Source organism: Pelophylax lessonae (assembly GCF_965119305.1).
Source record: "Pelophylax lessonae genome assembly, chromosome: 4".
Taxonomy (NCBI): domain Eukaryota; kingdom Metazoa; phylum Chordata; class Amphibia; order Anura; family Ranidae; genus Pelophylax; species Pelophylax lessonae.
This window is the reverse complement of record NC_138771.1, coordinates 676508073-676524969: the sequence shown is the minus strand read 5'-3', so window position 1 is coordinate 676524969 and position 16897 is coordinate 676508073. Positions and strand designations below refer to the sequence as shown.

Here is a 16897-nt window from a genome sequence, read left to right as displayed (position 1 = left end):
CGGGTGGCACCCTATATCTGGTATAATTTGTGATGGGTGGCACCCTATATCCGGTATAATACGGGATCGGTGGCATTGTTTATCCTGTATAATACGGAATGGTTGGCACCCCATATCTGGTAGAATTCGGGAGGGGTGGCACCCCATATCCGGTATAATACGGGAGGGGCGGCACTTCATATCTGGTATAATACGGGTTGGAACCAGGGAAGGACAAAAATAATCAGATTAAACTTCATCTTTAGGTCTATGCATGCTGAGTAATGTGTCAGTGTTCCCCTTGCAGGTATGTAGCACCTCTCCCAGAGATCACAGGACTCCCCCTGAGGATGCCTTCATCTGTGTTTCTCTCTAGAATGACACCATCTTTGTTCAGGCATCATCCAGGGTCACCACCTACTTCCTGGACTGAGATTGGGCATGTGTGTACATTTACTGTTATTGACCAGTGATTGCTCTCCATTACAGGTTCTCGGGGTAATGAAGACTACAGCGATGGACAGGAAACTGGGAAAGGTGAGTAGCACTGTCACCTGGGGACAGAATACAAATACTACTACTCTTCTATTGCTGTAAGGGGTGTGAGGGTCATCCTCTGGGGCGGTTAGTGAGGGCCGTCCTCTAGGCAAGGGAGTGTGGACTGTCCTCTTGGGAAGGGAGGGAGGACCGTCCTCTTGGAAGGAGAGGGAGGAACGTCCTCTAGAAAGGGAGTAAGGACCTTCCCCTGGGGAGGGGAGTGAGGACCATCCTCTGAGGAATGGAGTGAGGACTGTGCTTTGATGAAGGGGGTGAGGACCACTCTCTGGGGAGGATAGTGAGGACCGCCCTCTGGGGAGGGGAGTGAGGACCGTCACTTTGGGGAGGGGGGTAAAGGCCGTCCTCTGGGGGGGAGTGAGGGCCGTCCTCTGGGGAGGGGAGTGAGGGCCATCCTCTGGGGAGGGGAGTGAGGACCGTTCTCTGGGGAAGGGAGATAGGGCCCTCCTCTGGGGAGGGGAGTAAGGACTGTCCTTCAGTGAGGGGTGTTTAGATCTGGTAGGGGCTGCAAGGGCTGTCCTCTGGTGGGGGCTGCGAGGGCTGTCCTCTGGTGGGGGCTGTGAGGGCTGTCCTCTGGTGGGGGCTGTGAGGGCCGTCCTCTGGTGGGGGCTGCCAGGGCCATCCTCTGGTGGGGGCTGAGAGGGCTGTCCTCTGGTAGAGGGAGTGGTGGCAATCCTCTGGTGGAGGGAGTGGTGGCTGTCCTCTGGTGGAGGGAGTGGTGTTTGTCCTCTGGGGAGAGAAGTGATGGCCTTTCTCTGGAGGAGGGAGTGGCGGCTGCTCTCTGGGGAGGGGTGCGAGGGCCATCCTCTTGGGAGGGGTGCGAGGGCCATCCCCTGGGGAGGGGAGTGAGGGCCATCCCCTGGGGAGGGGATTGAGGGCTAGCCCCTGGGGAGGGATGTGGGGGCCATCCTCTGGGGAGGGGGTGTGAGGGCCTTCCTCTGGTGGAGGGAGGTGTAGCCGTCCCGTGAGGAGGGGAGTGAGGGCCGCCCCCACGGGGAGGGGAGTGAGGGCCGCCCCCACAGGGAGGGGAGTGAGGGCCGCCCCCACGGGGAGGGGAGTGAGGGCCACCCCCTGGGGAGGGGAGTGAGGGCCGCCACCTGGGGAGGGATGTGGGGGCCATCCTCTGGGGAGGGGAGTGAGGGCTGTCCCCTGGGGAGGGATGGGGGGGCCATCCTCTGGGGAGGAGGTGTGAGGGCCTTCCTCTGGTGGAGGGAGTAGTGGCTGTCCTCTGGTGGAGGGAGTGGTGTTCGTCCTCTGGGGAGAGAAGTGATGGCCTTCCTCTGGTGGGGGGAGGTGTAGCCGTCCCGTGAGGAGGGGAGTGAGGGCCGCCCCCTGGGGAGGGATGTGGGGGCCATCCTCTGGGGAGGGAAGTGAGGGCCGTCCTCTGGGGATCGAAGTGAGGGCAGTCCCCTGGGGAGGGATGTGGGGGCCATCCTCTGGGGAGGGAAGTGAGGGCCGTCCTCTGGGGATCGAAGTGAGGGCAGTCCCCTGGGGAGGGATGTGGGGGCCATCCTCTGCGGAGGGATGTGGGGGCCGTCCTCTGGGGAGGGAAGTGAGGGCCGTCCTCTGGGGATCGAAGTGAGGGCAGTCCCCTGGGGAGGGATGTGGGGGCCATCCTCTGGGGAGGGAAGTGAGGGCCGTCCTCTGGGGATCGAAGTGAGGGCAGTCCCCTGGGGAGGGATGTGGGGGCCATCCTCTGGGGAGGGATGTGGGGGCCATCCTCTGGGGAGGGATGTGGGGGCAGTCCCCTGGGGAGGGATGTGGGGGCCATCCTCTGGGGAGGGATGTGGGGGCTGTCCTCTGGGGAGGGAAGTGAGGGCAGTCCCCTGGGGAGGGAAGTGAGGGCAGTCCCCTGGGGAGGGATGTGGGGGCCATCCTCTGGGGAGGGATGTGGGGGCCATCCTCTGGGGAGGGATGTGGGGGCCGTCCTCTGGGGAGGGAAGTGAGGGCAGTCCCCTGGGGAGGGAAGTGAGGGCAGTCCCCTGGGGAGGGATGTGGGGGCCATCCTCTGGGGAGGGATGTGGGGGCCATCCTCTGGGGAGGGATGTGGGGGCCGTCCTCTGGGGAGGGAAGTGAGGGCAGTCCCCTGGGGAGGGATGTGGGGGCCATCCTCTGGTGATCAGTATAAGGACTTCCCTCTCTTTTTCTTTGTCTGTAGAAGGACCCCAGATATTGGCACGCAGGACACACAAACTTCCACCAGAAAACGGTGAGTGCAGAACGCAACCTTCCAGCTGGAAGAAAATATTGTCCCCGTGTATCCAATCACTGCAGACAACATTGTATCATTATCAGCCCGATTCCAGACAGATCTTTTATTTAGTTTTAGGGGAATGGGTGGAGCCTCTGTCAGGTGTTTATATCCATCTGTGTCCTTATTGGGGGGGGGGGGATTTCCCATTTCTCCCCAATAGGCACACAGACAGAAGCACATTGGATGATGGGGAGAGGTTAGAACTTCCGACATTCTTATCATGTCTGCACATTTCTGTCCCGGTGACAACCACACCTCCTATTCCTTCTACAGGTGTCACAGAGGCAGAAAGTAAGGGAAATCTTCCCAAAGGGGTCACAGGCAGAAATTAAAAACAGAAATGATGGTGGTTGCCATAAATGTCTATTGCACAAATTTTTTTAATTTTCCTGCCTTGCAACCATGGCAATAGTAGAAAGGTTTCCTGGGATCCTCAATGATCTGCTTCACTAGCATGTACAAAATCCAAGGTTTACTAAAGGAGTAGACTCAGAAGTTCACTTTGTAGAGAATACCCAATCATATGCAAAATGATAATTAAAAAAAGGGATTTTTACTTGCATGTGATTGGATGATTGAAGTCGGATCGGCTTCACCTCATCCACTAAGCTAAGTGAACATTCTCTACCCCTTAATAATTCCATATCTCTGAGAAGAGGGTCCCACTCTATATTCCTCAGTAATGGTGGGATCTTCTCCTCCTAGAGACCTACGATGGCTCCTGTCCTGACGATTGGACTGATTTCCGAGGGAGCTGCTACTACTTCTCCAATCTGGCTAAATCCTGGATGGAGGCCCACAGGATGTGTCAGAGGAGGAAGGCCAGACTGACTGTCATCAACACCCAGGAGGAGCAGGTAAGTGCCAAGGTGGGGCTAAAATAACAGACCTGATAGCAGAGACATGTCCACAGGAGATGAAAGAATCGGAGTAATCTTGTGTTGTCTGCGTTATTACTCAACTTCAAAGATGGAAGAAAAATGACAGGAATCCGTTAAGGTGATGGATTGGCCAAGAGGTGCCACATAGGGGGCTGAGGCTGTGTGCAGGTGAATGGTGCCACATAGGGGGCTGAGGCTGTGTGCAGGTGAATGGTGTCACATAGGGGGCTGAGGCTGTGTGCAGGTGAATGGTGCCACATAGGGGGCTGAGGCTGTGTGCAGGTGAGAGGTGCCACAAAAGGGGCTGAGGCTGTGTGCAGGTGAGAGGTGTCACATAGGGGGCTGAGGCTGTGTGCAGGTGAATGGTGTCACATAGGGGGCTGAGGCTGTGTGCAGGTGAATGGTGCCACATAGGGGGCTGAGGCTGTGTGCAGGTGAGAGGTGCCACAAAAGGGGCTGAGGCTGTGTGCAGGTGAATGGTGTCACATAGGGGGCTGAGGCTGTGTGCAGGTGAATGGTGTCACATAGGGGGCTGAGGCTGTGTGCAGGTGAGAGGTGCCACAAAAGGGGCTGAGGCTGTGTGCAGGTGAATGGTGTCACATAGGGGGCTGAGGCTGTGTGCAGGTGAATGGTGCCACATAGGGGGCTGAGGCTGTGTGCAGGTGAATGGTGTCACATAGGGGGCTGAGGCTGTGTGCAGGTGAATGGTGCCACATAGGGGGCTGAGGCTGTGTGCAGGTGAGAGAAAATGGATAAAAAATACTGCGCTAACTGAAAACGTGTAAAAGCAGCTAGCACCAATCACTAGACCATAAAGTGATAAAAGTACAAAAAAGAAAACAAATGTGAAGCGCTAATGGTAGATAAGAGTCCGACTAAAAATGAAAAAAGTCCCATGTGAAAATATCATAAGAAAAATTGATGATAAAGGTGATCCAAATATAAATATGAACAAGTTGTGCAGCAAATCCCAACACCAGTGAAGATATATGTGAATTGCGCTCACCAGATGGATGGGACCCCAATGCTGTACAGCAAGAGGGTCAAACACGCTTGAAAGGGTAGGGGTATATCCCAACAGAATTCACCGACCATGGAAGATGACAAATGAGTCATTGACAGATGTAACCAATCAGAGTCTCCACTCCCATACTATGGATGGTAAATCAAAAAAGAAGGGGGATATACTGTACATAGCGTAATATTGCTAAAATTGGTTTATTAATAAAATAGCCGATACACTTACAGACATCCGTAATTAAAAGGCATATCAAGCATAAACAGCTGGGCTGACTGAAGTCCTCTTAACATGTTTCGGCACAACTGCCTTTTTCAAAAGATGTGGGTAAGAGGTTCCTCACAGAGGGCTGAGGCTGTGTGCTGACGAGCAGTGTAACATAGGGGGTTGAAGCTGTGTGCAGGTGAGTGGTGCCACATAGGGTGCCGAGGCTGTGTGTAGGTGAGCTGGTGGCACATAGGGGGGCCAAGGCTGTGTTCGGGTGAGTGGTGGCACATTAGGGGGCTGAGGCTGTGTGCGGGTGAGAGGTTCCTCACAGCGGGCTGAAGCTGTGTGCAGACGAGCAATGCCATACAGGGGGCAGATTCTGTGTTTAGGTGAGAGGTGCCACATAGGAGGCTGATACTGTGTTCAGGTGCGCTGGTGCCACTAAGGGGGCTGAGGTTGTGTACAGGTGAGCGATGCAACATAGGCGGCTGAAGCTGCGTTCAGGTGAGCCGTGCCACATAGGGGGCTGAGGCTGTGTGCAGGTGAGTGGTTCCATATAGGGGTCTGAGGCTGTGTGCAGGTGAATGGTGTCACATAGGGGCTGAGGCTGTGTGCAGGTGAATGGTGTCACATAGGGGGCTGAGGCTGTGTGCAGGTGAGCGGTTCCATATAGGGGTCTGAGTTTGTGTGCAGGTGAGCGGTTCCATATAGGGGTCTGAGTTTGTGTGCAGGTGAACGGTTCCATATAGGGGTCTGAGGCTGTGTGCAGGACCAGTTCTCCTGGGGGCATGTGTGGTTCTAAGCAGGAACAGTTTGGGGCAGAAGGAGGGAAAGAGAAAATATTCGGAGAACGGCATCAGAGAGTGGCAGAGCTTGAAACAAAGCAAAGGCAACTGAAGTGAGTGACCAGCATTGTGAGAAGGAGTAGAGGACCGTTCTAAGAGACAATATAAGTCATTCAGAGAGAGGGTTTAGTGGTAGAGCACAGCAGCTCCTGCACATAGCCTCAGCTCTCCTTGAAGTTGCATAGCTTTTTCAGCAAGCGTAGCAAGCACGTAGCGAAACGCGTTGAAGTTACTCACGTGTCATGGACTTTGACAGTGGAAGCCCGAATTGCGAAGGTATATTTATTGGACCAACATTACTTCCTAGTTGGCGCCAATAGAAGTAAGTCCAGTGGACCCTGCCTGGGATGGATGTCCATGTGTCTCGGACATTCTCTGGGCTGTACGGTGATATCACGGAACTAAGTTGAAACGGACTGGATGAGCTGGAGTCGAAGGACTGCCAGTAACACCCTACGCTGATTTATACTTTCATTGGATCCATCCAAGCATTGGGTCGGGTCTGGTAAGATCAACACTCTCTCCACTAAGACCGTTCCCACCGTCTATCTGCATGTCCCTCTCAATCATTACATCCTAAGATATACATATACCAGCATCCTAAGATATACCTATATACCTATACCAGCACTTTAATCTACTCTCCCCTCGCTCTCCACACCCAGTGTACATCTCATCATTGTGATGCTCCTGTCATCTGTCATTATCTGAGTGAGACGTCACTCATTCAATCGATACACGCTCACCAAGGAACTGATTCTAACAGATGATCTTGCATGGTAAACACAATGAGTGGCCTCATTACATCATGGAAACGGCGTTCCCTTCCTGCCATTAAAGTTAGGCGACACACGGGCTAAGTGCAATATGCAGTCAGCATAGACTCGGGAGATTTTCGCTATACATATATCACTCTGCCGTGCTGACTTACATATTCCACATACAGTATCTGACAAAAGTAAGTACACCCCTCCCATTATTCTATCTTTTCATGTGACAACACTGAAGAAATGAGACTTTGCTACAATGTAAAGTAGTGAGTGTACAGCTTGTATAGCAGTGTAAATTTACTGTCCCCTCAAAATAACTCAACACACAGCCATTAATGTCTAAACCGCTGGCAACAAAAGTCAGTACACCCCTAAGTGACAATGTCCAAAATTGGGCCCAATTAGCCCTTTTCCCTCCTCGGTGTCATGTGACTCATTAGTGTTACAAGGTCTCAGGTGTGAATGGGGAGCAGGTGTGTTAAATTTGGTGTTATCGCTCTCACTCTCTCATACTGGTCACTGGAAGTTCAACATGGCACCTCATGGCAAAGAACTCTCTGAGGGTCTGAAAAAAATAATTGTTGCTCTACATAAAGATGGCCTAGGCTATAATGAATATAATCCAATAAACCTATGCACTTGAGCCACCACTACCTGTCTAACGTGTCCTATACTAACCACTTCTTTGTATCACTGGAGGGCTTTACCCTCTAAGAGAATACAAATCCCTCTTTTTTTGTATGCATTTCTTTGGTTATTAGACAAGTACCCTATTGGTGACCTGTTATGCTCATGATGTTGATTTTTTTTCCCCACCTTCTTGTTTTTTTTTTCTCCATGTAATGGTCGGGATGTGTCCCTGAGGTGGTATGAATGTATCGTGTAGAAACGTCCATGTGGAGATCTGAATGGGTGCTTGAGGTGGTCTGGATGGGTCCTGGAAATAAAGTCCTTGAGGTGGTTGGGATGAGTCCTTGAGATAAGCCAATATGGTTGTCTGGATGGATCCTGTAGATAAACTATTTTGGTGGTCTAAATGGGTCTTTGAGAAAAGGCCATGTGGTGGCCTGGATGGGTCCTTGACATATGCCTTTGTGATGGTCCTAATGGGTCCTTGAGTAATGTCCCTGGTAGTGGCTTGGATGTGTCCCCAAGGTGGTCTGGATGGGTAATTTAGAAAAGCCCATGTGGTGGTCTGGATAGGTTCTTGAGATAAGCCCATATGGTGGTCTGGATGGGTCCTGGAGATAAACGCATGTGGTGGTCTGGATGTGTCCATGTGGTGATCAAGACTTCTCCAGCATTTAGATGTCTCCTATACAGAGCGGCATGTGGTATATGACATAGCATTGGCTGTGCCATTCCTTCACAAGATACAGCTTTCATGGTGTGAAGAAAAATCAGGTTGGCCACAGTCCAATAAAATCACATTTTATTGATTCAGAATTCACAACAATTTACAATGTACAGATGAGGGAATGTAGCCACTAGCTATGATTAAGCACCTAGGTTGGCATGAAATGCGTTAGCTGGTGGCTATATTTCCTCATCTGTAAATTGTAGATTGTCGTTGTGAATTATGAATCAGGAAAGGTGATTTTATGGAAGTGCGGTAAACCAGCATTTCTTCACACCATGACTTCTGTGATAAACCGGGCCGGCACCCATTGGTGTGCAGTGGAGGTGGGATAGGTGAAAAATCCCCTTCAGCGGTGTTTCACTTTCTCTAGATACAGCTTTCATATTGGCACCTCTGCAGAATGAGGGGGGCAAGGAAATTGAGTAGCAAAACATTTCCATCAAGATCAGAAATAAAAGTGTATCCAGTCCACACCACCACTCTAACAATGGGCCGCTGATCTGGAACCTAACTTTCACCTCCTTCTCTTCATTATTATTCTCATTTCTCTTCATTGTGTGTCCTTTAGGTTTTCCTGACAAAGTTGGCCATGAAGAATCGAGTGTGGATTGGGTTGAGTGAAATTGATGGCGAGTGGAAATGGGTGGATGGGACCCCATTTTCCTCCACACCAAAGTAATGTCCTTATTGAATTAACTAACATCTGAATTTTCTGTGGCAGAGAAATTAAATTTTACACATTTCCTTCCCTTAACCTTTAGCCAGGACTCAGGACACATGATTGTGAACCAACCACGAGATGAGGTGACTGCAAGTTAGTCAAGGAGAGAGAAATGTCATCAGATTGGTTGCTATCTTCAAGCAGTGAGCTTAGAGGTTTCTTAGAGATGAGTTTGAACATTAAAAATGGCTTCCTAGCTGGGAGGTTCTGGATGTACAAAGACTGATATAGAGCAGCCATTCCCAACCAAGGTTCCATGAAACTCCAGGATTCCTCCAGAGGTCACTAGGGGTTCCTTGAGCGGTGCCTGGTTGACCTTTCATTTCATGGAGTCTGCATGGTTCGGGGCAACACCACTTGGCATAGCCAGCTACATAACACCAATGATCTCTTTAGCTGTCTGAAGGAATGGCATTCTGACCACCACTGTAAAAGCATTTTTCCCGACTTACCCCCAACAAATTAGCTGTAGTAGAGGTTCCCAATGGTCTGGAAATTATTTCAAGGGTTCCTCTGGGTTAAAAGGTTTTGGAAAAGCTGATATAGAGTCTCTGACATGCTGCCCCTTCCCACTAGGCCCTGGCCAGGACACCTGAAGATGTCATGTTGCTTTACAGCCTCCACCAGCCACATTCCTTTTTTCACTGTTACAAATTGTTCCTACATTTGAGGAAAGAGACCTTTCCAAGGGTTGTGGGACTCTTAGGGGACGAGGCCATTCCAAGGGTTGTGGGGCTCTTAGGGGATGAGGCCATTCCAAGGGTTGTGGGGCTCTTAGGGGATGAGGCCATTCCAAGGGTTGTGGGGCTCTTAGGGGATGAGGCCATTCCAAGGGTTGTGGGGCTCTTAGGGGATGAGGCCATTCCAAGGGTTGTGGGGCTCTTAGGGGACGAGGCCACTCCAAGGGTTGTGGGGCTCTTAGGGGACCAGGCCATTCCAAGGGTTGTGGGGCTCTTAGGGGACCAGGCCATTCCAAGGGTTGTGGGGCTCTTAGGGGACGTGGCCATTCCAAGGGTTGTGGGGCTCTTAGGGGACCAGGCCATTCCAAGGGTTGTGGGGCTCTTAGGGGACCAGGCCATTCCAAGGGTTGTGGGGCTCTTAGGGGACGAGGCCATTCCAAGGGTTGTGGGACTCTTAGGAGACAAGGCCATTCCAAGGGTTGTGGGACTCTTAGGAGACAAGGCCATTCCAAGGGTTGTGGGACTCTTAGGGGACAAGGCCATTCAATAGCTACATAGTTAGTCCGGTTGAAAAAAGACTAAAGTCCATCTAGTTCAACCAATAAAAGAGAAAAAACAACCATACAATCCCATATACACAATCCCATACCCACTGTTGATCCAGAGGAAGGCAAAAAAACCCCAGCAAAGCATGATCCAATTTGCTCCAGCAGGGGAAAAAAATTCCTTCCTGATCCCCCGAGAGGCAATCGGATATTCCCTGGATCAACTTTACCTATAAATTTTAGTACCCAGTTAAATTATGTACACCTAGGAAAGAATCTAGGACTTTCTTATAGCAATCTACTGAGCTGACCAGAACCACCTCTGGAGGGAGTCTATTCCACTTTTTCACAGCTCTTACTGTGAAGAAACCTTTCCGTATTTGGAGACAAAATCTGTTTTCCTCCAGACGTAAAGAGCGCCCCCCTTGTCCTCTGTGATGATCTTAAAGTGAATAACTCAACACCAAGTTATCTATAAGGACCCCTTATGTATTTATACATGGAGTTCATAGCCCCCCTTATGTATTTATATATGGAGTTCATAGCCCCCCTTACAGTATGTATTTATACATGGAGATCATATCCCCCTTATATATTTATACATGGAGATCATATCCCCCCTTATGTATTTATACATGGAGATCATATCCCCCCTTTTTTTTTTACATGGAGATCATATCCCCCTTATATATTTATACATAGAGATCATATCCCCCCTTATATATTTATACATGGAGATCATATCCCCCCTTATATATTTATACATGGTGATCATATCCCCCCCTTATGTATTTATACATGGAGATCATATCCCCCCTTATGTATTTATACATGATGATCATATCCCCCCTTATGTATTTATACATGGAGATCATATCCCCCCTTATGTATTTATACATGGTGATCATATCCCCCCTTATGTATTTATACATGATGATCATATCCCCCCTTATGTATTTATACATGGTGATCATATCCCCCTTATGTATTTATACATGGAGATCATATCCCCCCCTTATGTATTTATACATGGAGATCATATCCCCCCTTATGTATTTATACATGGTGATCATATCCCCCTTATGTATTTATACATGGAGATCATATCCCCCCTTATGTATTTATACATGGAGATCATATCCCCCCTTATGTATTTATACATGGAGATCATATCCCCCCCTTATGTATTTATACATGGAGATCATATCCCCCCTTATGTATTTATACATGGTGATCATATCTCCCCTTATGTATTTATACATGGTGATCATATCCCCCCTTATATATTTATACATGGTGATCATATTCCCCCTTATATATTTATACATGGAGATCATATCCCCCCTTATGTATTTATACATGGTGATCATATCCCCCCTTATGTATTTATACATGGTGATCATATCCCCCCTTATGTATTTATACATGGAGATCATATCCCCCTTATGTATTTATACATGGAGATCATATCCCCCCTTATGTATTTATACATGGAGATCATATCCCCCCTTATGTATTTATACATGGAGATCATATCCCCCCTTATGTATTTATACATGGAGATCATATCCCCCCTTATGTATTTATACATGGAGATCATATCCCCCTTATGTATTTATACATGGAGATCATATCCCCCTTATGTATTTATACATGGTGATCATATCCCCCTTATGTATTTATACATGGTGATCATATCTCCCCTTATGTATTTATACATGGTGATCATATCCCCCCTTATATATTTATACATGGTGATCATATTCCCCCTTATATATTTATACATGGAGATCATATCCCCCCTTATGTATTTATACATGGTGATCATATCCCCCCTTATGTATTTATACATGGTGATCATATCCCCCCTTATGTATTTATACATGGAGATCATATCCCCCTTATGTATTTATACATGGAGATCATATCCCCCCTTATGTATTTATACATGGAGATCATATCCCCCCTTATGTATTTATACATGGAGATCATATCCCCCCTTATGTATTTATACATGGAGATCATATCCCCCCTTATGTATTTATACATGGAGATCATATCCCCCTTATGTATTTATACATGGAGATCATATCCCCCTTATGTATTTATACATGGAGATCATTGCCAACAGCTGTGGAACTCCTAGGGGACAAGGCAATGTCAAGGGTTTTGGAACTCTTAGGGGACGAGACCATGCCAAAGATTGTAGGACTCTTTCAGTCAATGTAAATTACACTGTTCTTCTGTCACTAGGGACTAGGGATGATCGAACTTTTGAAAAGTTTGGTTCGGCCACAACACCCGAACTTCCCGAAAGTTCGGGTTCGGATTCCAGAACCCCATTGAAATCAATGGGACCCGAACTTCGGTAATCAAAAAACACCAATTTGAAGCCCTAAAACCCAATAAATGCCCCTAAAAAGTGCCTAGGGTTCTGGGTCATGCCCCAGGGACTATTAATCACACAAAAAAAGTTCTTAAAAATTGTCGTTTTTGATATAGAGCCAATTATTGAAAAAATTGACAAAAAAAAAAATGAGATTTATTTGGATTTAGTATCTGGGGGGGTCTAAAAAGTGTACCTGTGAAATTTCAGCTCTGTAGCATGTCCAGAACCAGAAAAAAAAATACGTTTTCTTAGAATTTCAGTAGCGCAGGGATGGGGTTCCACTCCTTTCACACCTATATGTGTGTATGTGTATATATACATATATGTGTGTGTATATATATACCCCTACACAGAAGTTCAGATGTCATGCCTGCCTCCAAAGACGTCCAAAAAATACCCAATAAACGCCTGAAAAAAAAGGCCCAGGTGTGAAAGGAGCGGAGCCCCATCCCTGCTCTACTAAAAATTCTAAGAAAAATGATCTTTTTTCTCTGGTGGTCACCCTGACATGGATGAGTTTGGTTACCCTGGCATAGCAGTCATTGTCAGTTCATCCTAAACTACATTACGGTCACCCTGACACTTAACACTTTCCCTACAGAAACTAGATTATTGAATCTAACTATAGTGGAAAATAGCACCCTAACTACACTAGATATCCCTTTCCTCACACTAATAATTGCTAAATGACACTTTGTAGCAGAAGTAACAGAACTGCTTCCACTCTCTTCCACAGCCCCTGTATTACAGTGCTAGCGATTTGGCGGGGCTATGTTATATATTGGGGGGCGTATTCACTAATGATTGGCCTGTGGACCCCCTAGTCACTCCAATAACATTCCTAGCATTCTCCTGCCCCCTCAATTGGCTTTTACTCATGTTTCTGGTCCAATCACTGGCTTTTAAAGCCCAGTTCCTGTCCCATTGCATTTTGGGCGGTTCTGGTGCCCGAATTCTGAACTTCTACTGCAAAAAGTTCGGAATTCTGCCGAATTTTTTGTTAGAAGCACGCCCCTAGGGACACATTTAACCCCTGCATCTATAATAAAGTTAACCCCTTCCCTCCCAGTGTCATTTTTACAGTAACAGTGCATATGTATAGCATATGATTACTGTAGTAATGTCACTGGTACCCCCAAAAGTGTCAAAAATGTCAGTCAAGGGTCCGATCTGTCCGCCGCAATGTCGCAGTACCGCAAAAAAAATTGCAGATCGCCGCCATTACTCGTTAAAAAAAAAAACAATAAAAATTACAAAAATCTTTCCCTTAGTAAACGCAATAACTTTAGCGCAAACCAATCAAAATACGCTTATTCAGATTTTTGTTTTACCAAAAATATGTAGCGGAAAACAAATTGGCCTAAAATGTTAAAAAATTTAGATTTTTACATTTTTTTGGGGGGAATTTCATATAAAAAAATGTGAAAAATATTGTTATTTTTCCAGAATTGTCGCTTTTTTTTTATAGCGCAAAAAGTAAAAATCGCACAGGTGATCAAATACCACCAAAAGAAAGCTCTGTTTGTGGGGAAAAAAGGACGTCAATTTCATTTGGGTACAGCGTAGCACGACCGCGCAATTGTCCGTTAAAATCCCGCAGTGCAGAATCGCAAAATAGGGCCTGGTCAGGAAGGGGGTAAAATCTTCCAGGGCTTAAGTGGTTAAACAGGCAGTATCCAGCAAGGGCTCCTCAATTAAAGGGCCAGGCATGTTGACATTGGATGCACCAGCAATCTGTGACAACCCAGTGCTGCACACCCCCACTCTTGTATATTTCTGTTTTGTTTCTTTGCAGGAAATGGGCCCCCGGCCAGCCGGATGAGTTTTTTGGTCACGGTCTTGGTGGTGGAGAGGACTGCGTTCAGTTCAATTATAGCGGTGACTGGAACGATGAGCATTGTACACGCGCTTACCGCTACATCTGTGAGAAGAAGGCGGTGCAGTGATCAAATCCTGCAGGAGGAATCCCAGGGCCAAGGACTGACTGCCAGGTCATATCTAATGCCCCATACACACGTGCAGATTATCTGCAGACTTTTGTCTGCAGACTTACCAAAACCATATAATATGAGGTCACACCTAAACACTTTCAATTTGTATGCAATCCGGCAGGCCCTTGCACTACATAGAAAAGGTAAGTCTGCAGACAAAAGTCTGCAGATAATCTGCACGTGTGTATGGGGCATAAGACACGGAGATCATGCTGAAAATTACATCAAAAATCTACAAAATCCTCTCATTTTATTTTAGTTGTCTTCAGAGTTCCTCCATAACATGAGGAACCTCCTCAGGGGTGCCCTAGGTTGGGGTTAAGGGCTGGGTTGGGGGTTCATCTCTGCCCCGGTCTAAGAGTTCCTGGAAGCTTGCATGTACTGTGTATTACCATTGTACCAACAAGCCAATGCTGATGTCTATACTCACTGATATTCTGATAAGGGCTGATACCAGACCAATCATGATCATCTTCTGAGAACAGATCAGAATGTTCCACTCACTTATCATTTAATTAAAGTCTGATAAGAATCAATATATCGATGATGATGTCTTCTGCTTCTTTGTTATTTTCTGTCCCTTCAGCTGAATTCAAAAAAGTTCTGAGGTGGCCCAGAGCCTGGACCCATGACAGTGCCAGCAAAAAAGTTCTGAGGTGGCCCAGAGCCTGGACCCATGACAGTGCCAGCAAAAAAGTTCTGAGGTGGCCCAGAGCCTGGACCCATGACAGTGCCAGCAAAAAAGTTCTGAGGTGGCCCAGAGCCTGGACCCATGACAGTGCCAGCAAAAAAGTTCTGAGGTGGCCCAGAGCCTGGACCCATGACAGTGCCAGCAAGAAAGTCTATCCAGTCCAGGACTTATACTTACCTTGCAGTGTGTCAGATTCATAGATGTTGTGTTCTACACTGTGCTGTCGCTGAGGTCCACCAACCCCTCCTGGTACATCTGCACTACCTTCACAATACTTTACATTGGATGTGCTTTCCTGTCAGTGCAAAAATATGGGGCTGCAATTGCTGAGCTCCTTGTGGCTGTCATGCTGGTTCTTTTCCTAGTACTTTCTGGTCCTAGTACTTTCTGGAACAAGTATGCAATGCCTCTGGTGGTCAGTGACAAGCCAGTTCCTGCCCTAGGGGGCTACATAATTACTTCCAGCTGAGGGTTGGAAACCAGCACTGAGCTTTGGCCCTCACTCCATGGCCATAGAGCCTGGGTCAAGGTGACTACAAAATACATGACAACCCCTTCTTCCAGCCACCGCCAGTCCCCTGCCCAGGCCAGTGTCCACATTTACCCCCCTAGGTACAGGCCACTGGAATGATGAGGACCAGTCTGCTTCTTGCTGGAACTTTTCTTTACCTGCTCAACTGGCCAGTCCATACAACATGGTATTTACCGGTTCATAGTAACAGTCCTTTACTCCATGGTTCCATAAAAGGTAGGACAGCACTACGCATAGCTCCCAACTATCCCTGATTTCCAGGGACCGTCCCTCATTCAGAACAAAGTCCCTCTGTCACTTTCCTCCTCATTTGCCCCCAATTTTGGTCTGATCTATATAGTTGTATATAAAATGCACTACTTCTCTATCTAAAAATGTTTCCCACTGCCAGGGACGGTGCTAGACTATTTTGCACCCTAGGCAAGACCAGCTACTTGCACACCCCCCCAAAGAATAAAAATAACTGTACACATTGCCCCCTTTCCTGTACATAATGCCCCCCTTTTAACACTACACTCTGCTACACCCCCTTCCTGTACACACTGCCCCTCTTTAACCCTATACCCCCTTCATATACACACTGCCCCCCTTTAACCCTACCCACCCCTTCATATACAAAGTGCCCCCCTCTCTAGAGGTGACATCCACCGGGGATGAGGAGGTGACAGGAGAGGAATGTCTCACTGGCCATGACTGCGCCCTAGGTGGTAGTGCGCCTTAGGCGGCCGTCTAGTTTGCCTAGTGGTAGCACCAGCCCTGCCCAGTGCTAAACTTTTCATCCAATCTTTAACCACTTGCCGACCGCTCACTGAGCTGCTACTGCAGCAAAGTGGCTCGTTACCGTCTGGCGACGTAGACCTACATCACCAGACCCTCCCCTCTCTCGGCGGCGCACGCACGCGCCGCCGTAGGCTCACTCCCGCTGTATTCAGACACACCAGGAGTCGGGCCAGGGGAGGAGAGGCGGTGATCACCGCCGCTCTTCCCCGATCATCGGGGATCGAGTGAGGAAATCCGCCCGCTTGTGTAAACAAAGCGGGCGGATCTCCTATGTAACAGGCAGAGACAGATTACAGGATTCAGCATAGCTCAACATGTGATCTGTCCCTGTGTCACACAACCCCCTCCCCCCACACACGTCAGTAAGCATGAGGCACACAATTAACTCCTTGATCACCAATACTGTTAACCCCTTCCCTGCCAGTGTCATTAGTACAGTGGCAGTGCATATTTTTAGCACCGATTACTGTAGTAATGTCACTGGTCCCCCCAAAAGTGTCAAAAATGTCAGTCAGGGGTCCGATCTGTCCGCCGCAATGTCGCAGTCCCGCAAAACAAATCTCAGATCGCCGCCATTACTAGTAAAAAAAATAAACAATAAAAATGACAAATCTTTCCCGTAGTTAGTAAACGCAATAACTTTTGCGCAAACCAATCAAAATACACTTATTGCGATTTTTTTTTTACCAAAAATCTGAA

The 16897-nt window shown here is 48.0% G+C and overlaps 1 protein-coding gene across 1 annotated transcript in view; it reads left to right on the top strand.

The window, feature by feature from the left end:
- Window positions 1-14200, top strand: part of LOC309554510 (asialoglycoprotein receptor 1-like) — a 28199-nt gene extending 13999 nt beyond the window's left edge. The window contains exons 4-8 of the mRNA XM_082256259.1: window positions 469-516; window positions 2693-2743; window positions 3494-3645; window positions 8438-8544; window positions 14000-14200. Of these exons, the coding sequence (XP_082112385.1) occupies window positions 469-516; window positions 2693-2743; window positions 3494-3645; window positions 8438-8544; window positions 14000-14150 (509 nt within the window). The 3' untranslated portion in view covers window positions 14151-14200. The remainder of the gene's footprint in view (window positions 1-468; window positions 517-2692; window positions 2744-3493; window positions 3646-8437; window positions 8545-13999) is intronic.
- Window positions 14201-16897: the final 2697 nt, after the last annotated feature.